The following is a 23,962-nucleotide window of genomic DNA, read 5'->3' on the forward strand; positions in this document are numbered from 1 at the left end:
GAAGACAATCACTTTATCAGAACTAGGATATTTTTGTTAATTTGTATGTTCAAATATTTTGTTAGTGTTATTTCTTTAATTGCTACAGATGCTATGTCATCCATAGCACATGTTAATCTGAGTATATTTTCAGATTCTGCAACCTTCTACAAACTATTTATTCCCTTTTACAGTGTTTCTCCAGTCTGCACAGAGATTACCAGGTAGCAAAAATTAAAGAATTAAACAACTGGAGTAAAACCAACTAAAACATCTGTGTCTCTCTTCTCCTGCCCCCATTCTAGTCCCACTGCCAAAAATGTAAGATTGCTAGTCAACCCAGAGAAAAGTGTTATGATAACTGATGAAGTACACCACTTCATTTATCAAAACTTAATGACAAACAAGAACTAATGTCTATACTGTAAGAAATGGCATTTAATCAAACACTAATAATGATAATTTCTTGTCCGTGTTGTTTTAGGGTAACACCACAAATGCCTTATACATCTCCTATTTATCTAGCATGTTAATTAGGTCTGATTCTAACCCCTTTGAAGTCAATATAAATTCTGCTATTGACTTAAAGGGAATTCTTGCCGAATCTCACTGTTAGAAAATAGCTCCCTTTTAACTCACCGGTGTTTTGCAAGGTGTGTTTTCTACATGCACCCTGTCTTTGCCACACTTACTTCCCTGGCACTGAAAGTGAAGTCTTATGATTGGCAGTACCATTAAGTCATACTTGCCTTTACACATTAAATAGCAGAGAAGCTACCACTTCACTTTCCTCATCAACCACAACTTTTTGAAACTATGGACTCCAGTGCAGCGGATAGAGAATGCCTATCCCCTTGCAGAAACTGGTATAAATCTTAAAGAATACTATTACACTCTTAAAGTAAGCAGAAGCTGTTTTTTCTGCAAATGTGTGTGCATGCTACCTTAGGCTTACCTAAGAAATACCTTGCCAATGTATCAAAAGAACTTCAGATAGTAGCTTTAAAGTTTGGAGGGCAGCAAAGGCAGCCACGGATACATGCTGAGTTCTTCTGTAATGAATTCCTCTCTAACAAGGAAAATCAATTCTTTCACCGATGATATACTGCAACAATGTGGTGGAAATGTCTGTCATTATCTGAATAGTGTCTGGCATTAAATTGCTTTCCCTTTGCTACTTCAGCACAAATTTCAGGAGACTAAGTGTCTAGTGTCTACATAAACAAAACCAATGTTTTTGGAATACCTGAAGTAGGCAATCTTCTTCCAGAATTATTTTCTTTCCTATATCTCATGTCAGTAAGTTAAAAGAAATCACATTAAGAAAAAAAAAATTGTGAAAGTTGATTCATAATGGATCAGCTGTGGGAGCATGAATTTATCCTGCCATGTTACTAGAGAAAGGCAATGGCAAAAATGTGCTTAATGGTTCAAATGGAAGGCAGCATTGTAAAGATATACTAAGAAATACTAAGAAAGTTACCAGACACTTCATAAGCTCTTCTGAAGAGTATATTCCGCTCAAAAAGTAAGTCCGTATTTGAAATTACTGCACATCGGAGAATGGAAAGTTTTGTTTTTTTCAGAAAACAGTGCTTTGTGCATTTCCAGTATTGAGCTGCACCTGAATTCAGAATGTTTCTGTTCAGCCATACGCATACAGTTTTGGACCTGTAAGATGGGAGTGCGGGAAATGCATGCTGCAACTGCAGCATATCAGGCTTAGGAGACAAAGGACGGGATGTGAAATACAGACAGACAGCTTATCTGACAATTTCAGTTCCCAAAGCTTCACATTTCCTTTGGGAGACTGTGCATACAACCTATTTGAAATGCCAAGGCAAGACAGTTCTCTAAAGAGGTTCTCCAAGATGCTCATGAATACTGATCAGATGTTTGTTCAGCAAATAGCAGCTGGTTGCTCTGCTAATGCATGAAAGTAACTCTTAAAAATTATACGGTGTTAAGCTCTGGAAGAGAGCACTGTAATAAACACATGGTAACAATGATCCACTTTGGCTTTCAGAACACTGGACATATCCCACTTGGATAGAGCATGCAGACTATCTAAGACATGCTGCTGGTCCTCCTGGAGGAAGGCATAATATCTGAAAAGACACAGGATGCCACCACAACATCATTTTGATCAGGCAGCACAACCACACAGTGTAACTGTCAAGGTTGTATGTTCCCTCAGAACCAAAATAACTAGAAGCCCCGAGGAGCTGCAGCTGCCACCGTAAAGGCAGTAGCTGGGGCAAACAAACAAACAAAATAATCCCAAACTATGAGGCAGGCTTTTATGGCAAGAGATTCAAAAGAACCAGAAGAAAAATGTTCAAGATGTAAATAAATTTCCTAAAAAGAAAAAATCCCCCCAAAACCCCAACAAAAAAACCCAAACCCAAACAAAACCCCAATAAAAATAAGTAATAGTAATATAGTTAAACTGGGGGAAAGGTGAGGCTGTGGCACAGTTCTTGAGGGGTGAGCAAAATAAAGTTCTTGGCTGCTGTGTGTTCTGAGAGAAATGAGGGACACAAATGCATGGCAAACATGAACAACAAGGGAACAAGACCAGCCCTGCATGAAAAATAGTCATGTCCAGAGGTGGACAAATATATCCTGTATTGATAATGCACACATTCAATATAAGAAGTCTCTGCATCAACAATTAGGAACATATGACAGTTTGACTTTTTTCTTCCCCAGTAACAAAAGCCAAAACTTTAATGAATTGAGTATTCTGTCAAACTCCTTTCTTCACACAGACCAATGTGCAGACCATCCGATGCTCATGCCTCACTCATGGAAAGGACAGAAACCACTTAATTTGGGTTAGATTTGCATCCTCATTTTAATTTGATTTATACTGCCAATACTTTTCACAGGGATACTGAAGTAGGGAGCAAACCCTGTGACTAGTTTTACATACAGACCATAAGTCATACACATTCAGGAACCACAATCAAAGAACCACCAGATAAAAATGATGTGGCTGCCATTTGGATCATATGATCATTATTATTATTTTTCAGTATATTACCTCAGATAAAGTGTGTGTGTGGGGGGTGGTATGCATACAGAATTTGGAAAAAGGTTCAGCAAAAACTGTAGGAATTTAATTATATTTGTGATTGTTATAATGAAAGAGAGCTGAGCAATCTCTCCTGGGAACTGTTTACATTACTCACTGACATTATTATATGAGATTAATTATTCTTCTGTGCCCTTATAAAATTTTATTCACTTTTCCAAAAATGGCTTGAAAATGAAGAAGCTAATGTAGGCATGACAACAGAAATTTGCATTAAAGTTCACATAATAATGCCTATGCTTACCTTCAAGTTGTTATCCTTTGTAAGGCTGATTTTGACGTTAGGTTCAGGAGTTGGATTTCCCCACTGATCGCACAGTTGAACAATAAGGGGCTTCTGCAATTCTCTACCATTAATCACAGCAACAGGCTGGAATAGATATACTATTAGCATTATACTGTTCTGTTCTACATATATCAGATATTCGTAGCGGGTCAGGAATCCCCAGAGCAATACTGTCTGCCTTTTCCATACTATTTGTCTCCTGTAACAGCTATACTATGACAGAACTGTAAAACTCTGGGAAGGTACTTCCAGAGTTTTCCCATTTACATTCTCTTGTCATTATAAAAATGCACTACTTAATTGCATGTGTTACTCTTGTTGATGTGACCAAAAGGAAGGACATGCTTCTGAAGAGGCTTATCAATCAGATTCCTTGTTGTAGAAAGAACAAATGGCCTAGAACTTTATCTTCTGATATACCTTGACAGCTTTCTAGATAGTAAAAATAGTTATGATACTCCCTGAACATTCTGCTTCACTTTTTTTCTTCAATAGCTACTTTCTCCATTTTCCCAACACGCTAGTATTTATTCCTGTTCTCTGCTCAGAGATCCAGTTTTGTTTTACCTGCTTCCACTCTCCTGTTTCGCTTTCTGCTGCAACTTCAGCACTACCACTTGAATAGCCAAAGTAAACATTGAAAAACAAAAAAAAAACCCAGCAAATAAACAGATGGTACCAAAAAATCTCCCATCTTTTTCATTTGATATAAGTACTGTACTCTCCCACTTCCTGGCTGTAAGCACTTGTAACCTTAAGTAAATTTGGGACTACCTTCCTACATCCTAAACATCAAAACCCCACAGTAACAGATAAAGGAGAAATTTTCTGCCAACTGTTACTACCATTAAGGACAGTATCTTTGGCAAACAGCAGTGGAAGGTGGATGTTAGGATACAGACCACAGTCAGTAAAATTGCTGCACCAAAGAAAACAAAAATACATCTGTAGAAGGGCAAATGGGACAGAACAGTTTAAGAGATATTAAGGAATACAGTGTTGTAAACACACACGAGTTAGATTACTCCAAGAGGAGTTTACTTTTTAAGGAACTAATATTGTTAGCTATTGTATGAAAAAAGCTTCACACCTACAGTCCCATTTAAAAATGTATATATAATTAGATTACAAAATACTTACTTAATTTTGCTTGTTATACTATCCTGTATAGAATAGAAAAACGTCTCTAGAGTTGTCATATTCTGAGAATTTTTAGAAGCATCAATACTAAGAAATCAGGGTTTTCAGCTTTGAATCCTGTGCTCTGGAAATAAAAGACCTGCTGACTAGTGACCCTGTTGTTTTTTTTCCAAACAAAAAACTGTTCAACTTACCTTTTCTAACTCTGGCCAATCCACAAACTGCAATTTAGCAGGGGATCCTGCAGTTAAAGTTACTCTGAGAAAGTCAGAAAATTCACGCCAAGCGAAGCACAGTTCTTTGCTTCCAAGTAAACAAGGTTTAAACCGAATACCTTTTACTCTCATTGTTAGAGTACTTTCCTATTGAGAAATAAAAAGATGATTTTATCAAGAACAAATAATGGGAAGTATAGTTTATTCATATTTTCGATATGCTATTTTAATATTTATGCCTGCTAGACACTATTTGCTGTTTTTATTGTGAGACAGTGGACTAAAAATTAAACTACAGGTTCTATGCCTTCTGTTGAAGAGATCAATTTCAAACTCCAGCATTTCCCAGGAACCTGATTTTCAACGTATAAGAGTTATGTACAACTTAGTTATATCCAGCATATTTTAAAAGGTATACAATGCATTTTAAATTAAACTATGGCGGATAATTACCAGTAGTCCATTCTACAAGGTTCTTCAAAAGATCATAGAATCAACTGTACCACTATAAACAAACACAGAAGACTAAAAACAAGTTAGAAGAAAAGACACAGAAGAGCGGACAAGAAACAAACCACACCTGACTCAAGCACGGAGTGAACTGGGCCCCATATTGTACAGCTGCAGCAGTGATAAGGTTTTTAACAGATGCTGCTGTATTCCTTAGAACAGGATCATAAGATTTTAATGCTTTAAGTCTCTATCTTCTCACAGCTTACCAACTAGTGTTTAATTTGACTACCTTTCCACAGTTTTGGTTCAATTCTGTGTGACAGAATTAAGACAATTACCACACAAAGGCCACAGAGAAATAAACTATACGACATCTTACAAATACCTGCCAAGTTATTTTCAAATTTGATTTATCAAGTCCAGGCCCAGAAACTCCTAGGGAATTTATACACGCAGATGTCACTGTCTGAACCTGATTTCCATACTGATCTGTAATCATTACATCTGTTAAAAAAGATGATGACAATTAAAACGATTATTAAGATGATCACGTCAGCAGCTGTTTTAATGGAACATTATACAACATACAGAATATAAATGTATACAACAAACAGACAATATAGAGAAATTACATGAGCATCACTGAATCACAGAGTGGCCAATCCGGTGGAATGGACCTCTGGAGGTCACCTGGTTCAACCCCCCTGCTCAAGCAGGGCCACTCAGAGCCGGTTGCCAAGCCCATGTCTAGATGGCTTTTGAGTATCTCCAAGGATGGAGACTCTCCAATCTCTCTGAGCAACCTGTGCCAGTGCTCAGTCACCCTCACAGTAAAAAAGTGTTTCCTGATGTTCAGAGGGAACCTCCTGGATTTCAGTTGGTGCTCATTGCCTCTTGTCCTGTCACTGAACACCACTGGGAAGAGCCTGGCTCCATCTTTATACCCTCTCTTCAGGTATTCATATACATTGATAAGATCCCTCCCATCTTGTGCGTATCAAAAGGGTATAAAAAAAAAATAAAAATGTATCTATATACCATGATCACCCATTTGTGCTTCCCACTTTTTTCAATAAAGATTAATTTCTTGCTATGAAGTTAAAAAAAAAAAAAATCTTAAAATTGCAACCTGTTAGTTTACGCTTTTCTTCGCTCACACTCAAGCTTTTAATGTCCCAAAATACTGTTAGAATTTTTTCTTACTATGCTATGTAGCAACTGTGTACAGAAACCAAAGAAGAATGAGAAGACTGATCGCTAACATGCCTTCCTCTCAGGTTGAAGTTAACGTTAAAATGTTTCACTTTGAAGTCCATGCCTTTGAAATAGTCTGAATGCTGTTACGGCCTGTAAGATTTTAGAATACATGAACTAAACAAAAATTTACCAACAACTTGAACTCAGTGTGATTAATGTCCCAACATACAATCAGAGGCAAATTTTAGCAGAGAGTAACTCCAGAATTGTAAAATGGCAATTAGAGAAGTCTAATAATCCTTCCATGAATGAGAATGTAATTTATTTTTTAAATTAAAAGTTGAAGATAACTCACTCTTGATGACATCTGTATAACAGGCTAATAAACTGCAAAGAAAAAGAAATGTATCCTACAAGACAATTGAAGAATATGCAAATACTTACCAATTTCACCTTGTAGTTCTTCACCCATCTGCAGTGTATTTGGTCCTTTTAATTTACATTTAATGTGTTTGGGTTCATCAGGAAGCGGTCTAAGTCAGCATATGAAAATTGATTTATTCTCATGAAGGTAATCACTTAACAATAGCAGGCATGCTAAAGCATACAGCAGTTATCACTCACTTGTGACTGGATTTTGTTTTTATTAGTATTTTATCCTTGCACATATTTAGAAGATCAAGCCTCACATGCACATAAGTTACATAGTAGCTTTCACCTCAATCTTATCAGAGGGAGCTTATCAGACACTACTTACATAACAAATTGCAGCAATGTGATGGTATTTTGCCCTATCTGTAATAACTTGCCTAACAGTATTTTACCATAGATCAGATCATTAGCCAGATAAAGCAGAATTCAAGTTTGGAGTATTTTAAATCTTGAAAAAATACTCCAAAACATCCCAAACACCTCTAAGCCAAAGTGACATACAACTGTCTACATATTAAAATACATCTATTACTGCAAAACCAATTACAATATCAACATTAATCCTGGTATGTACATATAGAGGTATCACAATCTCCCTTGCTAGGAAAATATTTGCTGGCTTTTTGAGAACCTGATTACAACTAACACTGCTTAAAGTTTTCTGAGATACATTTTTTTCTTAAACGCAAAACAAAACCAGAGCACACTACAGAAGTTATGGAGAAGATGAACAACCATAAAAGAAAAAAAATCAGATTTCCATTTGCTCTTTTGCTATGATAGAGCAGAATTCATCAGCCTAAACTATGCCTAACACTGGTCTCTTAAAAATACTTTCTGGGGTGCTTTTAAACAATCTCAGCCTTTCTTTCCGTTTACTTGATGAAAGTTAACAGATGTTATGTGCTGGCTCCCCAAATACTTAAGAGTTATCTGACATCTGTAAGTTATTTAAGACTTAAAGAGTTCTCCAACACAATGTTTTTTACTCCTTTTGTGTGTTCTAAGCTAAAAATTACCTTGAGATCTTTAAAAATCCCATTAAAATGACCTCCAGTTAATTCTTACAACAATTACAATAGAAAAACCCCTAAATAGAATTTCCCTGGTCTGAGACTGCTTTTCAATGACAAGCAAAAATGTATTAAAAATAGTCAATAAATCAATTTACTGTTATATTTCCTTTCAAGAAGAGAGATATAAATTCAATCAGCATTTCTGTTCTTCTTAAAATAAAATACTAAACTGAATTTTTTCTGTTTCTGACAGTGCTGTGTCATGGACAGGTTTTTACAAGCATTATGCTCCCAATGTTTTAAAGAATCTTAATGCTTGGTCATGCAATTTTTTTTTTTTCTACTGCAGATCTGTGCAAAGTCTAATTGCTGCAAATTTACCCTTGGCATCAGTGAAATTAATTACTTCACAGCACAACCTATTAAGAACACATGTAATATACTCAAGTCATTTAGAATCAGGATCATCTTAACAAACTTTATTATAAAGATACAATAAGTAGCGCTAACTGCCTTGACTTACTAAGAATGATAAACAGGCAGTTTAGAAGTTCAGTTTACAGCCTGTCACTTTTGACTGAAATACCAGATGCAGGCATCCAGCATTTGGCTAGATAAATACTATCTTCAGCTTTAAAGTAATAACCTCTGTAAGTGCAGCAATGAACTTCGTAGTCATATTTATCTTTGGTAACCAGTGACCTGACTCTTCAGTAAAACTAGTAATTCTACAAGCTAACGTTTAGTAAAAGTTTTCAAAGATAGCAATAATAATCTTCAGCGTATGTATACTTACAAAAGCGATTATAGGGCTGGATACAAACAGATTGTGATGGAGTCCTTTACATAGGTAATGTTCTCATCTGCAAACAATTTGCATAAACACCTCCCCCTACATTCCCCTGTTAATTTGCCAACTGTTTCAACATTGTTTCAGCTTCTGTAGAAAGATTTTTTTTTTTACCCTGAAGTCCAGATCTACAATCCTTTGCCAACAACGTAATTCATAAAAAAGTATTTCAAATGGACAAACCTGACTGTGAATGCACTCTCCAAAGACACATGGTCATCAAGGTAAGTAATTAGACAGTAACGTACATCTTTTACTGATGTTGGTACCTTTACATCAGGTAATAATCCCTGAATTAACTGTTCTCTGTTAATTCTAGGTGTCCAGTTAACCTAAAATTAAAATTTCTTAAATTAATCAAAAGTTCAATTGTTAATGACTAGCTACATAATACATCTCTGATCATTCTAAATATGCTGAAGTTGCATACAGGCAATAGAAGCTTTCAAGGGAAAGCCTGTGCATTTCCCAACAGTAACCAATGCTGTCTTCCCAAATACAGAAAATCACTCTGAAAAAAACCCCAAACAAAACAAAACATACACTAAGTTTCCCTCACTTATCTTGAATTAGAAAAGATTGAATCCTGAAAAACCTCATCAAAAAATTGTCACATATTTGGTGAGGCTTTACTTTTGCATTAGGCTCCACATATGTACACAGACAGAGGGGATAAGTAAGGAAGTCTTCATGAAGGAACATGCCTATTCAAGGTTCCTAAATGTTGGGAAAACCCCAGATCTAAAGAATCATAACCATATCAGAATTATTTTACTGTGTTTAGGAGAAGCACTGGAAATCAGTAACCTGTTTTTCAGAATACTACCCTGAAGCATTATTTAACATTTCATTAAATGTCTTTATCTCACTAAGGACACAAGTTTAATAAAATGATTTTTAAAAATTTATTAAGCAGAGAGTGAAATTCCCATGTTTAATAATACAATCTTGAGGAACATTATTTCATAGTCTGATGTCTATGGATTTTAGAGAATCAGCTTTGTATCTCTCCTCCCTTATGCTGCTGTTTACTCAAAAGTACTTGCCTTGATTTTTTCTGCCACAGCTGGAGTTATGTGTATCTCCCTTTCTCCTTCATCATACATCTGAAATATGAGGTTGTGCATGATATCGCCAGCAACCCAATTTATTTCATCCTGATGTTTAATTTGAATAGCTTTTTGTCCATCCATACTCAAGACCTGTAGTCTTGCAACGTGACTGCTAGGAAGAAGTTTAATAACCTTTTCCACTGGTGGCACATCTTTACAACTCTATACACGGGGAAAAAAAAGGATATATAATTAAGATATTGAATATACATACATACATAAATATCACTCCATAATAGCCTATGGATTTACCAGGTATGACCAGGTGTCCAAACACAGCTTGATTTGTCAAAAGTAAATCAGAAGGATATGCTAGAATACTTACAACTTCTAACAGATACTAGAATTGATGCTAGCTATTTAGAAAAGGTTTTCTATCCCAGAAGTACTATGTTATACAATTTACAAAATATTTCTTAAGAGTAATTGTAAGTATCCTCTCATATAGTTCATCTTGCCATATTACTATTTGCTTACACATTTTTCAGAGTCAAACACCACAGGTCTTATGTTCTCCAATAGCGTGGCTCGCCTGGCTACCAGAAAACTGGGATGTTCAACAGCATTTAAAAAATTCAAACTTCAAGAGCTTTAAGACTGAAATGCTACAAAAAACTACCGATTTTTAACCTTTGAAAAAATATATCCTTTACTTAAGTTTTGGGTAACATGTTGCCATACCTATTCTGGCTCTAAATGTTTATGCAATGAAGGCAATTTGTCAGAAGGATCCAGGGAGTAAAAAGGGAGAGAAAAATCCCAGAAATAATGCATATTTCTGAAACACTTCAGGGATTTTGGAAATAAAAGAGTAAGAAGTGAATAAAAAAACCTGAAAAAATTACTTGCCTTTTTATGATTTCCCAGAGAGGAAAAAGGGCAGCCATCTGATTATCAAGCTTATGGTAACTAAACCAGTAACTTCTGGGGGTAAGTTGATTCACACAAGACTTCAATACACTAGCAAGACAGTACAATAAACTGTTTTCAATTTTTTGTTCCTCCAAACATCCCAGTAAATACTTACAAGTATTTCAATCCTTGCTTTCAGCATTTGGTCTTTCTTGATATTCTGTACATGTATAACTGGACCAGTTAAAATGTTTGTTCCTCCATTACTACAGTCCACAGAATACACAGGAAGGTTTGAAGCACCTAAAAACTATTTAAAATGCAAAATTAAACTTCAGGTTTCTTTTACAGTACAAGTCCAAATATATATGATTATTTACAGATAAATTTGATAGATTTTAGTTTTCCAGAAGCCTGCAAGATCAATACCTAAATTTTTTCACAAGTGATGTGGGGAAAAAAGAAGAAGTTATAGAAGTAAAATTTACTATCTATTCAACTGTTTTGTATTAACACATAAACATTAGTCTCTTTTGCCATTATGACAATAAATTCAATTAAGTAAGCCCCCTTTTCATTAATTAAAAAAAAAAAAATCAAACATTAAACAGAATTTAAATATAAAGTTCAACATGTCATCATACTACTGCAGACCCAGTCTACAGGAAGACAATGTATGCATATAAAGTGTAAATGGAATGCAGACTATTTTGCAGCAGCAAAAACATTTTTTTTTTGTTTGCCTGTTCTTGCTGGAAGACTGATTTCACTAGAATTGGGAAAGTCACTCCCTTGAGTTAAAAAAACCCAACAACTAGGTCCCAACGGGAAAGTTTTTCACTTATCCTGCATTCCATTCTGAACTTAGATAGGTGCTTATGATAATAATCTTATCTAATATTATTTTTAGGCTTGCATTTTCATCTTCAAAAAAAATCAAAAGCTGTATGAAGTTTTCTTCCTGAACAAAGTTTAGCATTGCATATGGCAAATACGACCTAAAATACCTTAAAGTTGTAGCTATATATCCTCACATAATTTTCTCTTCCATTTCTAAGGCTGGGTTCCTCTGATTCTGCAACTTACCAAATAACTCATAATAGATGAGGCAAGAGAGTCACAGTTATGGCTACCAAGCTACAGAAATTCCAAAAGCATTATTAAAGATAACAAATCCTATGCCTATGCCAAAATAGGCTCTTTTCCCAACCATTTAAAAAGGAAGTACCAAAAACCTTATGACACATAATAAAATGCAGTTTACCTTACAATGAACTATCAACTTTGGCTGTGCTGTTATATTTCCCGATTCATCCAGTACTTCAACCTGAAAGGGGAAAGCTGTACCATTTTCAATCTTTAGAATTTCAGAATCTGGTTTTACTTTCAATTGACAAGGAGGGCCTGTAAAAATGCACAATTGCAGAACAGTGGTTATATTTTAGATAACTTGTGAGACACTGGATTTTAGGTTTTGTTATCTCAAAAGGTTTTTAAAGCCAAACTACCAAGATATTTGTGATAACAAATCATTTAGAACAATTCAAGTGTATTGGTTTATATCAAGAAGTTCTAGATGCTTCATGTCCTTCAATACATACCACCTGACAATCTTCTGAACGAATTCAGTAAGGAATAGTTAGACAAACATGATGAACTTCAGCACATACAAAGTATAAACACATAATATAGTGCTATTTACATACTATATGGATTCACATTCATCAAAAAGACACTTGGAGCTTTCTCCTGACATGTTAAAACCAAAGATATTAATCTTGAGATATCTCATCAGTCATGATGTGTAGCATTTTAATTACCAAAGCCACCACAGCTACAACTTGTATGCAAAGAAAAGAAAAAGAAAATTTTGTTGGCATTACTTGGATAGTAAAGTGAAGCTATTCAAGCAAGACTACCCCCTGGAACATACAGGTATTTTATCAGTTTTAAAAAAAGAGAAGGAAGTAATAGATTACTATGAGAAGAAAAGTTCTGAAGGAACAAAGGCCATTTTTCAGAAACATCCTTTATGCATCATTCATTAAAACTTTATTTCAAACTCACTGGTTAAAGAACAGGAAAGACTGAAATAGCTTTTATTCACTCGTTCCTCAAAAAACAGCCAAGGATAAGTCCAATGAGAAGAAAGAGGTAGTGAAGTATCTCTACATTGCCAAAAGCAAGATTCTAATGAAGGATGACGTTGCCTTCAGTCCAAGGTAAATAACTAAGCAATACACAGTCTCGTTCCACTCCATTTTCTACATGAAGCCTTAACTCCTCAAAAGATGAAGAATGATGGAATAAACTGCATTTTTGGTCTAACAAAGCTTGAAGAACACAATTTCTCAGCAAAATGAGATAGGAAAGCCTAAGGTTTGGTAATCTGAGAGGTCAAAAATAAGCCTTCAAACTATACCTTATATCCCAAATACAGAAAAACCCAGATAACAAGTGATAACAGGTGTCATATTAAGGGAGTCCTCAGTATCAAGACATCCACAAAACATAAAATTCTGGTAAGGGCAGTGGACTTAAAGACTTCCATATTCCCCTCTTGCATTATGATAAAGTCAACATGTAACACTAAAAATTTCAGACACAATCCCAGCTGCCAAAGCATCTCCCCCTTTGTTGAGGTAGGAAACTGAACTGTGAGCACTTTTTCACTCACAAGATGTTTTCTACAGGGAGAACAGGTCAATGCAGATTAGTACAGGTTAAAGGGCTTAATGCTGAAGAAAACTGAGAAGAAAGTAATTCATTCAATGGTGCTAGGTTAGAAAAAGATTTAAAATAATTTTTAAAAGTGAAAAAACAATTCTAAAGTATGCAGGCAAATTCCAGCTGCTAGAATATTAGAGAAGACTGGGCTGTAAGTTTGACATTATTCCTGCCAAGAACGACATGCCCTTAGCTTTAATTTCAGTAACCACTTGGATGAGCTAGAATATCCTTTTTTATGCCTCACTAAATATTTTACCTTCTTGGGAGAAGAAGCATTTCATTAATAGTGAATTTCTGTTGAACTTTATTCTGACACTAAACATTTTAAGGATACTTACCAGGCTGCAATCTTATTTTAACGATTTGTGTGTCTTCTTTCAAACCAGGAAGAGTAACCTTCAGATTAAAGTTCTAATGAAAAGAATAATTTAAATATTAACCTTAAACAAAACCAGATCATAAATTATCTCACAGGCATGTCAATGCATACATATGTAAATTTCAGAAGTCCATCCAAATTTTCTTGCAATGCTACATAAATCAAGATTATTTTCCTACACAAGAATCTGTCTTTTTCATGTTCTTATTCCCAGAGATGTTCAATTTGCATGTTAAGCTACAAGGTTCTGAAACCATTAAAAGCAGCTATCATAACTTGTGGTTTCCTGCTTACAGGCTGTTTTAGTCAGGGAAAAAAAAAAAAAAAAAAGTAGTTTTAAAAGAAAGGGTCTGCAAGTTCTGTGTGCATTATTCCTTAGCTAATTGCCTGAAGCAAGCCACCACAATTACTATCCATCTCATCTTCGAATAAGAAACACAACTGCTCTAGAACTGCATCACTAAAACTGATTTTCACATTAAAATCAAAATGTAGCAGTCTAATCAATCTTAAAAGCTCCATCTTCAAAAAAACTAGTTGCACTGCAAATACTGCAATTTCATATTTCATATATTTGATATTTGAAAATATTTAGTTGCAATTCATGAGCTGTCATTTTTACACATTCAGAAACTGTGTCTCTGGAAAGGTTTAGTTTTCATAATCCCGGCTTATGCCCTTTATGCACCTTTCAGCCAGCAACATTATTTGCTTTTTTCTAAGCAACAATAGCAACAGTATAATGAGGTATCTTCAGCTACCTCCGTTCCTAACTCTGCCTTTACTATGCTAGACTGCAAGACTAAATGAAAGGATTAGGACCTGGTGAGAATACCGTGTAAATATGCCACATATGTGTTTTGAAAATTGTTTTTTAAAATCTTCACATCTATATTTATCATAAGCATTAAGATCTGTTTTATGAAAGAAATCCTTTTAGCATGTAACATGTTTTTGTTTTTACTGTAAATTAGCAGCTTGACTAGGTGCTGAGAATCCATCAGAACAGGTTGAATTTGGATGGCATATACTTGCTACAGAAGTGAAAACAGCATTTTGGAAACGTCTAGAAAAGTGCAAGTAGTTACCGCTCATATTAACTATTACTACTCACTGTCTCAACTACAAGAATGAAAGATTTCAGTGCTCCCTATGTTATTTCACCAGGATGATTTGACTTAAACCAATTTCAGCACCAGTTTAAATCAAGACAGCTGATTTAGCATGCTGGGTAAACTATACCACACACCAATGTGTTGCTCAGGCCCTCCACCTCCAGTCCCATCAGCTAACAGAATGCAGCTGTGGGAAAGACAAATCGCTCCAGGTAGAGCTGTAAGAGATCATTTGAAAATATCCCAAGAAATACCTGTAGTCATTAGCGTAGACCAAACTTAGATAACACTATGTGACAATCCATTTTACACAAAAATTTGCTTTTTAAAAAATATGTTACTTCAAGTTTAAATTAGCCTACCTTGCCCTGGCAACTATTTATACAGCCTTTAGCAGTGACACCTTTAATGATGCACTTTGTTCCTGTAGTTATTTCTTCATGCTGCAATGTCAATCCACTAGAAAAATACATAGAAACCAAAACAGAATCAAATTAAAAATAAATACAGTGTTTTAATATACAAGACACTTTCAGATATTCTTATGGAAATAAAAACAAAAATGCCGTTTAATCTATGTGAAAAGTATCCAGTATAGCACTTGGACAAACCCCAAAGAATTACTATATTAATGTCACATGAAGAAAGGACAAAAAAAAAAAAAAAAAAATAAAAAAAAAAAAAAAAAAAAAAAAGAGAGAAATGGTTGAATTACCTAGCTTCAAGAATTGGTTTAATGTCAGTTGTCAACTGTGTTGCATGACCAAATTCATCCTGCAATTCCAAAGGAATATTAAAAGGTACTCCAACTCGAAAAGGAAGCTCCAAAAGACCCACTGAAAATTTCTCTGGTTTGCCCTCTAAGAGAAAAAATAATACATTTTTAGAAGGAATTATGTGTCCATTGGCTTTTTCTTAACTAAGGCTGCAATTAAGTCAAGTGGTTTTCAGCCTCAAAGTAAATAGGCTGTTCAGAATACTGTTGTAACCAAAATCATGGTTTATTGATTGATCCTCTTTTTTTAACTTACACTAACAAAAAGTATAGTTAAAACATAGTAGCAATAGACTACAGTATAAGAAACATAACAGGACAGCCAAAACTTCCGAAGGACTTAGGACATCAATTACAGCACCTGAAAGTGGACAAGTTCCTTGTGGACAGCTTTTCTTAAACATTTAATTGCTTAAATTCTGTTAAAATAAAATAATTCATGCAACAAAACATTTTTGTTCTACAACTATCCCAAATTTGAGAGATAAAGTTGACTAATGATGAGTATTTGAAAAAGAAGCATGAGTGCATCCTTCCTGTGAAATCTGGCCCTGTTAGACTGCCTCCAATTAGGTACTAAAAAGGAGACCAAACAGATCGGTACAAATGGGAGCTTGTAAATCAGAGTAATGTTTTGTGGAATCAAACTGTCTTGGCCAAGCGGCCTTTGAAAAAAGAAGCAATACAGTGCTGAGCTAAATGATAGATAAATATCCTATCAAATTATTCTGGACTCAATTTAACAACTACTTTCACTAGCTACAGGTGTGATTATCAGGGAGCTTCTTTTGCACAAGAGATATGAAAATCATGGAGGGGTGGGGGGGAAATGTTACCTTGTATTGGCCAAAATTATTTATAATTTACAATAACAAGATCACAGCCTTACAGTGTTTACAATTTTATTTACAAGTGAATGATAAAACTGTGAAATGATTTGACAAAATAACAGTAAAAGAATTTCTGCACTGTCAAAGTGAATAACTACCAAAAGAACATGTCTGAACTAAACCCACAGAACTGATAGATTGACTTAGGAAGTTCAGTTTTAACCAGCATTTATGACTATTTTTTAGCTTACCAAGAAGAGCTGTAAATACTGAGCAACAGCCTGCTGTTGGAGGAATAAAATAATTTGTTTCTCAGACAAAAAAGCTTTTGATTTCAGTTCAGGTTTTAATTGTTCTTTTCTGGATTTTTGGAATCTATATACATAAAAGGTCACACAAATGTTACTATTTCAGAATAAGAACGGTGAGGATTTATGGCTGCCTCTGAGACAACACACAACATTGCTAAAATAAAGACCTGAAATACTCACTTTTCAAGACTGAAAATATTAAAAATGTCAAATTATCTTCTGACAAGATAAAAAAGCAGCAATAGCAAAAGTTGCTTTTAGTACCCCTTGTGTTAAAAGTACCAAACTATTAGTTCATTAGATTTTTAGAGTGTTTAGAATTCCTTCCAGACAAGAGTTATTAATTTCAATTGTTATGGCCAAAGGAAACTTTGACTGAATGCTGCCATGCTGGGGAAAGCCCCAATACTATTGAAAAAGAATTTTTAAAATACAGAATGCAACTTTTAAGGTTCTGTTTTTGCTTTGATAACGAGATAAAGAAGGAGCAGACAAGGTTAATTTATGTAAGAATAAAGAGATTTTTTTTTTTCTTGAAACTTCATAGAAGTATCTTGAGACTTCAATGCCAGGTTTTCAGACATATGTTTAAATAATTACTCTTTTCAAGTAACGCCAAACATTTTTTCTGTATTATCATATAGAAATAGCTCTTTCTATTCTGCCAATAATACTTTTGCAGAAGCTTTTAGAAGAATATGCTACAAAGAACTCTTTTCTGCCTAAAGGATTTGTGTTCAAAGCCTCTAGTTTTGTGGCTACTGAAAGCATCCATTTTTTCTTGATCTTCTGGAAACAGATGTTAGCTCTAGCTCCTGAACTTGTGAGGAAAATATCCATTTTAATAGTAAATGCAAAGGAAGTAGTATTTTTTTTACTTCTCCCCTCCCCACTGACCTTGTAAATAAAGCTCACAGAATGGTTGAAGGGTTCCCTGGAGGTCATCTTATCTAATGCCCCTGGCTCAATCAGGGCCACCTTGAGCCAGTTGCCCAGGACCATGCCCAGACAACTTTTGAATATCCCCAAGAATGGAGACTCCACAACCTCTTGGGCAACCTGTGCCAGTGCTCAGGCAACTTGTGCCAGTGCTCAGTCACCCTTACAATGAAAAAGTGTTTCCTGATGTTTGTAGGAAACTTCCTGCGTTTTAGTGTGTGCCCATGCCTCTGGTCCCGTCACTGGGCACCACTGAAAAGAGCCCGGATCCATCTTCTTTACACTCTCCCTTCAGGTATTTATAGACATTGATAAGGTCCCAATGAATTTCCTCTTCTTTGGGTGGAGCAGCCTCAGCTCTCCCAGCCTTTCTTCATATGAGAGATGCTCCAGTCCCTTCATCATCTTCATGGTCCTTTGCTGGACTCTCTCCAGTATGTCCATGTCTCTGTGTTTTAATGTAATGTGCCCCGAAGTGGACACAGTACTCCATCTGTGGCCTCACCAATGCTGAATTAGAAGGCAAGGATCACCTCCCTCAACCTGCAGGCAACATTCCCCCTAAAGCAGCCCAAGATGCTGTTGCTCTTCTTTGCAGAAAGGGCACACTGCTGGCTCATGTTCACCCTGTTGTCCACCAGGACCCCCAGGGCCTTTTCAACAAAGCTGCCTTCTAGTCAGCCAGGCGCCAGCCTCTACTGGTGCATGGGGTTGTTCTTCCCCAGGTGCAGGACTTTGCACTTCCCCTTGTTGAACTGTATGAGTTTCCTGTCAGCCCATTTCTCCACCCTGTTGAGGTCCCTCTGGGTGGCAGCATGACTCTCTGGTGTATCAGCCACTCTTCCTAGTTTTGTGTCAGCAAACTTGCTGAAAGTACACTCTGCCCCATCATCCAGATGACTGATAAAGATATTAAACAGAACTGGACCCAATACTGAGCCCTGGGGAACACCACTTGTGACTGGCCTCCAACTGGATTTCACTCCATTCATTCTTTGGGCCTGGCCATCCAGTTTTTTATCCAGCAAAGAGTACACCCATCTAAGCCATAAGCAGCCCATTTCTCCAGGAGAATGCTGTGGGAAATGGTGTCAAAGGCTTTACTAAAGTCCAGGTAGACAACATCCGCAGCCTTTCCCTCATCCACTAAGCAGGCCACCTTGTCATAGAAGGAGACCAGGTGTAGTCAAGCAGGACCTGCCTCTCATAAACCCATGCGGACTGAGCCTGATTACCTGGTTATCCTGTATGTGCCATGTGATGTCACTCAAGATGATCTGCTCCATAATCTTCTCTGCCACTGAGGTCAGACTGGCAGGCCTAGAGTTCCCCAGATGCTCCTTCTGGCCGTTCTTTTAGATGGGCGTCACATTTGCTAACCACCAGTCAGCTGGGACCTCCCTGGATAGCCAGGAATGCTGATAAATGATTGAAAATGGCTTGGTGAGCACTTCTGCCAGCTACCTCAGGACCCTTGGATGGATCCCATCTGGCCCTATAGACTTGAGTGTGCCTAAGTGGTGTAGCAGGTCGCTAACCATTTCCCCTTGGAATATGGGGTCTTCATTCTGCTTCCTGTCCCTGTCTTCCAGCTCAGGGCGTTGGTACCCTGAGAACAATTGCTCTGACTATTAAAGACTGAAGCAAAGAAGGCATTAAGTACCTCAGCCTTTTCCTCATCCTTTGCCACTATGTTTCTCCCCACATCCAATAAAGGATGGAGATTCTCCTTGGACCTCCTTTGGTTCCTAATGTATGTTTACAGAAACATTTTTTACTGTCTTTTATGGTAATAGCCGCATTAACTTCTAGCTAGGTTTTGGTCCTTCTAATTTTCTCCCTGCATAACCTCACGACATCCTTGTAGTCCTCCTGAGTTGCCTGCCCCTTATTCCAAAGGTCATAAACTCTCCTTTTTTTCCTGAGTTCCAGCCAAAGGGCTCTGTTCAGTCAGGCTGGTATTCTTCCTCAGTGGCTCATCTTTTGGCACACAGGGACAACCTGCTCCGGCGCCTTTAAGATTTCCTTCTTGAAAAATGTCCAGCCTTCCTGGACTCCTTTGCCCTTCAGGACTGCCTCCTCAGGGACTCTGTCAACCAGTGTCCTGAACAGGTCTGTGAAAAGTCTGCCCTCCAGAAGTCCATTGTAGCAGTTCTGCTGACCCCCTTCCTTACTTCACCAAGAATCAAGAACTACCATTTTGTGATTGCTGTGTCCAAGATGGCCTCCAACCATCACATCACCCACAAGTCCTTCTCTGTTCACAAGGAACACTTCCAGCAGGGCGCCTTCCCTCACTGGCTCACTCACCAGCTCTGTCAGGAAGTTATCTTCCACCCACTCCAGGAACCTCCTAGACTGTTTCCTCTCTGCTGCATTGTATTTCCAGCAGACATCTGGTAAGTTGAAGACCCCCACAAGAACAAGGGCTAGCAATTGTGAGACTTCTCCCAGCTGATTATACCATATTCCATCTGCCTCTTCATCCTGGTTGGGTGGTCTATAACAGGCTCCCAACAGGATATCTGCCTTGTTGGCCTTCCCCCGATTCTTACCCATGAACACTCAACCCTATCATTACCATCATCAAGCTCTAGACAGTCAAAACATGCCTTAACATACAGGGCTAGCCCACTGCCTCTCCTTCCTTGCCTAGCCCTTCTGAAGAGTTTACAAGCCTTTCTTGGGTAGCTATAAACAAAAACTAACCAGCCATTAACAGATAAATGCCCAGAAATAAATTAGGAAATAAAATTAATGTTTTACGGATGAGAGAAACAGGACTGGCAAGGCTGTAGCAGAAACTTTATGTAACTGTACATTGTGTATCTTAGGGTCTTCAACAGTGTCATCAAAATGATAACCTATGAATTTTGTTGGGAAGATATAAGCAATCGCATACTATTTTAGGCCACATACATGCACACCAAAGTGTATGGCAACATAGAGTAACAACAGACATATTTAATAGTATTATTTCTATTCTGGTATTCCACTATTTTATGATGGCTAATGCAAAGATACACACCCATTATAACTTAATGATAATTTAGTTTTGCATAGGATTCTTCTTTTAATTAAAAGAAAACCAACTTCAATCTCAACATTCATAACCTATTTCTGAATGAGTTTCTCTTTGTGGTTTATGCATGAAAGTCGGCCTAATGAATACTAGTTTTATGAAAGAATATTTATGCCAATGGCATGAGGAAGAAGGGTGATTCTAATGAAGTAAAAGTTCATTTTTTAAAGTACATTTAGCAAAGTTCACATCAGGGAAAAGCTTTTGATTCCATCAACACTTCATACTGTTTTGTAAAACTGACTGAGCCAACGCTTTACAGGTGAGATCAAAATCTATTAGACAAGAAATTATTTTTTCCTGAAAACACTTCATATTTGACATGCAAATGGTGCTTTTCAGTGCTGAAAATTATCTCTCAACTAAAACATGAATAATTTTGATACACAATGAACCAAACAGAAACATTAGAAGTAGAAGGAAATTGGCATGACTGGAATTCTTACCTATAATAGTAAATTTAAATATTTTAGATGGTAGAGGCCTTCCTGCGTAAGTGTCTGCATTACTTTCATTCAATACTACTTGCAGTTTCAAGGTGTAGTTCCCAAGTTTCTGAAGGTTTTCTAAAAAGAAATACAAATACAATTAGAAAGCAAAAGAAGTAAAATTATAAATAAACTGAAAATACTGCATATGTAAACTTACCCATTTTTTTAAACCAGTATGGCCATTTGCCTCCATGCTGACTGATATGGGAAATTATTTCTTTATTCCCAGTAGGTGCTGCAAAACAAAAAAATTAGCTACATGTATTTAGATTTTACACTGTAAGTCTTCATTTTTTCAAGTGTTATCATCACTCATTATTATAAGTATTACTATCACTTCTATATCTAATACACATGCATTCAGCTTCACAATTAATGAATTTTCTACCTAACCCCTTTTGAATTAAAAATTGCATAAAACTGAAAGCAGTAGGTTTGTAAAGTTGAATTCTATTAGCTCTTTGGTTATACGCTCCCTGTTAAGTTATGAGCGCTTGTAGGCTGTGCACTCCACACTGGCAACTGATTAACTCGACAAATGACCATACCAAATTAGCTTAAATGGGAGCAATAGTAAAAATGTACAGTTGACTGAATGCAAAGAAGAACATTACCTTTTTTGCTCCAAATTATTCTATCTGTCTTTATAAACACCTCTGTGGCATTAAGACTCATCCAAAAAGAGAATATACTGAAACTTCAAGGCAATTTTTTTAGTGACTGGTTCTATAACTTAAGATAAATACGACAATAAGATTTATTGTTTGAACCTTCAAGAGGCATTAATACATTTGGTTTTCAAAATGTAATTTAGAATAAATACGGAATGTGACTGCAATAAGACCCTGCTGCTGCACCAACTTGCAGCAAAAGTAACAGTTGTCAACTTTCTTAGGTGTACTTCTTTGAATGTTGAATTCTGGAATACTGGGTTATTAAAATACATTTTGATGGTGTTTTGTAGTAAGAGCTAATTTGGTTTTCTATATCAGGATTTTTTTCCACCTTTGGTAGTTGCTACCACTGAGAAAACAGTTGTCAAATGAGTGCAGTTTTCCTATTGCAGTGTCAACTGCCACCAGGTTAAACTGACAGTCTGTATTATGCGAGACGCATACCTGGAAGATAACACACTTTTCTTCTTGTATTGCCCCAATACAGATAGATAACCTAAGGTGGAAATTTATCTACAGGAAGTGTAAAAAGTCAAAATACTTCTGTGCATAGTCATACACAAAAGATTACAATAAAACAAATGGGATCTTGGAAGGGAACAAATGAGAAAAGCCTAGTTTTTAAAGGCAGGGTAGTTATGTTCTGATGTTCTCTTCTGAAAGAGGACACTGCTCTCAAGAGCAGTTCTGCGCAAGAGACCTATCAGGTATGTCCAATGTTGTTGTTGGGGTCTCTGTGGTGAAACAACATCCTGATGTTTTATTTGAACAACAGACCAAATTATTTCAGCAGAGCTACAAGGAAAAGCCCTTCAAATGCTATGTCTTAGGAGTGATCAATGAACTCTCCTCTGTTGTTTTGCTAGAGAGCACCATTAGAACTTCCTAACCACCACGTTATTTTCTTGACACTTCCACGCAAAAATATTTATGAATATTATCAGTATACCTACAGTCACTGAAATACGGAAGGCTGCACTTGATGCAAAAGGTGTACTGCAAACAGCACAAGAAATTAAGTTTTTATGGACACTGTAGGGTTTTAGAAAAAATACAAACCTGAAGCTGAAGTATTTAAGTTTGATTGTTTTTCCTCATGAAGAAAGAGAAAAGAATTCTCATTCATTGTTGCAGGGGGATTTTTGTCTATTGTCTGAAATCTTGGAAACAAATGGTCTTCTAGAGACAAAAGGTACCTTTTACGCACAGGATTTCTACGGCACCAATGTTTGCTTCTCATATGAACAAGGTTTCCATGTATAATATTTTGAAAACAATGGATAACTAAATGTCCCTGCTATGGTACCATATAAATCCATGGAGAGTACAGACAGAGGAAAAACATCTGTAATTTTGTTTCAAATGACGTATTAATAGCCAATAGCCATAGCCGTCCTGAACTGGGAGAATTCAGTGGTGCATGTGTGAGAAATAGAATCACAGAATCATAGAATGTTTTGGGTTGGAAGGGACCTCTAGAGGTCATCTAGTCCAATCCCCCTGCAGTGAGCAGGGACACCTTCAACCAGATCAGGTTGCTCAGAGCCCCATCCAACCTCGTCTTGAACGTTTCCAGGGATGGGGCCTCCACCACCTCTCTGGGCAACCCATTCCAGTGTTTCACCACCCTCACTGTAAAGAATTTCTTCCTTATAGCCAGTCTAAACCTACCCTCCTTTAGTTTAAAAACATTACCCCTTGTCCTGTCACAGCTGGCCCTACTAAAAAGATTGTCTCCATCTTTCCTATAGGCCCCCTTTAGGTACTGAAAGGCCACAATCAGGTCTTCCCGCAGCCTTCTCTTCTCCAGGCTGAACAAACCCAACTCTCTCAGCCTGTCCTCATAGGAGAGGTGCTCCAGCCCTCAGATCATTTTTGTGGCCCTCCTCTGGACCCGCTCCAACACTTCCATGTCCTTCTTGTGCTGAGGGCTCCAGAGCTGGATGCAGTACTCTAGGTGAGGTCTCAGCAGAGCAGAGTAGAGGGGCAGAATCCCCTCCCTGATAA

At 36.8% G+C, this 23,962-nt stretch overlaps 1 protein-coding gene across 7 annotated transcripts in view; it reads right to left on the reverse strand.

The window, feature by feature from the left end:
* The window catches only part of SMCHD1 (structural maintenance of chromosomes flexible hinge domain containing 1), an 87,343-nt gene that overhangs the window by 27,411 nt on the left and 35,970 nt on the right, over positions 1-23,962 (reverse strand). For all 7 annotated transcript variants that reach the window (XM_035893194.1, XM_035893196.1, XM_035893197.1 and 4 more), the window contains 13 exons: positions 21,439-21,516; positions 21,237-21,356; positions 15,569-15,713; positions 15,216-15,312; positions 13,698-13,770; positions 11,894-12,033; positions 10,805-10,939; positions 9,712-9,939; positions 8,849-8,997; positions 6,812-6,900; positions 5,556-5,674; positions 4,697-4,864; positions 3,321-3,446 (listed from right to left, as the gene is read on the reverse strand). In XM_035893194.1, the coding sequence (XP_035749087.1) occupies positions 3,321-3,446; positions 4,697-4,864; positions 5,556-5,674; positions 6,812-6,900; positions 8,849-8,997; positions 9,712-9,939; positions 10,805-10,939; positions 11,894-12,033; positions 13,698-13,770; positions 15,216-15,312; positions 15,569-15,713; positions 21,237-21,356; positions 21,439-21,516 (1,667 nt within the window). The remainder of the gene's footprint in view (positions 1-3,320; positions 3,447-4,696; positions 4,865-5,555; positions 5,675-6,811; positions 6,901-8,848; positions 8,998-9,711; positions 9,940-10,804; positions 10,940-11,893; positions 12,034-13,697; positions 13,771-15,215; positions 15,313-15,568; positions 15,714-21,236; positions 21,357-21,438; positions 21,517-23,962) is intronic.

This window comes from Egretta garzetta, unplaced genomic scaffold (genome assembly GCF_000687185.1).
Source record: "Egretta garzetta isolate BGI_Z169 unplaced genomic scaffold, ASM68718v1 scaffold534, whole genome shotgun sequence".
NCBI lineage: Eukaryota > Metazoa > Chordata > Aves > Pelecaniformes > Ardeidae > Egretta > Egretta garzetta.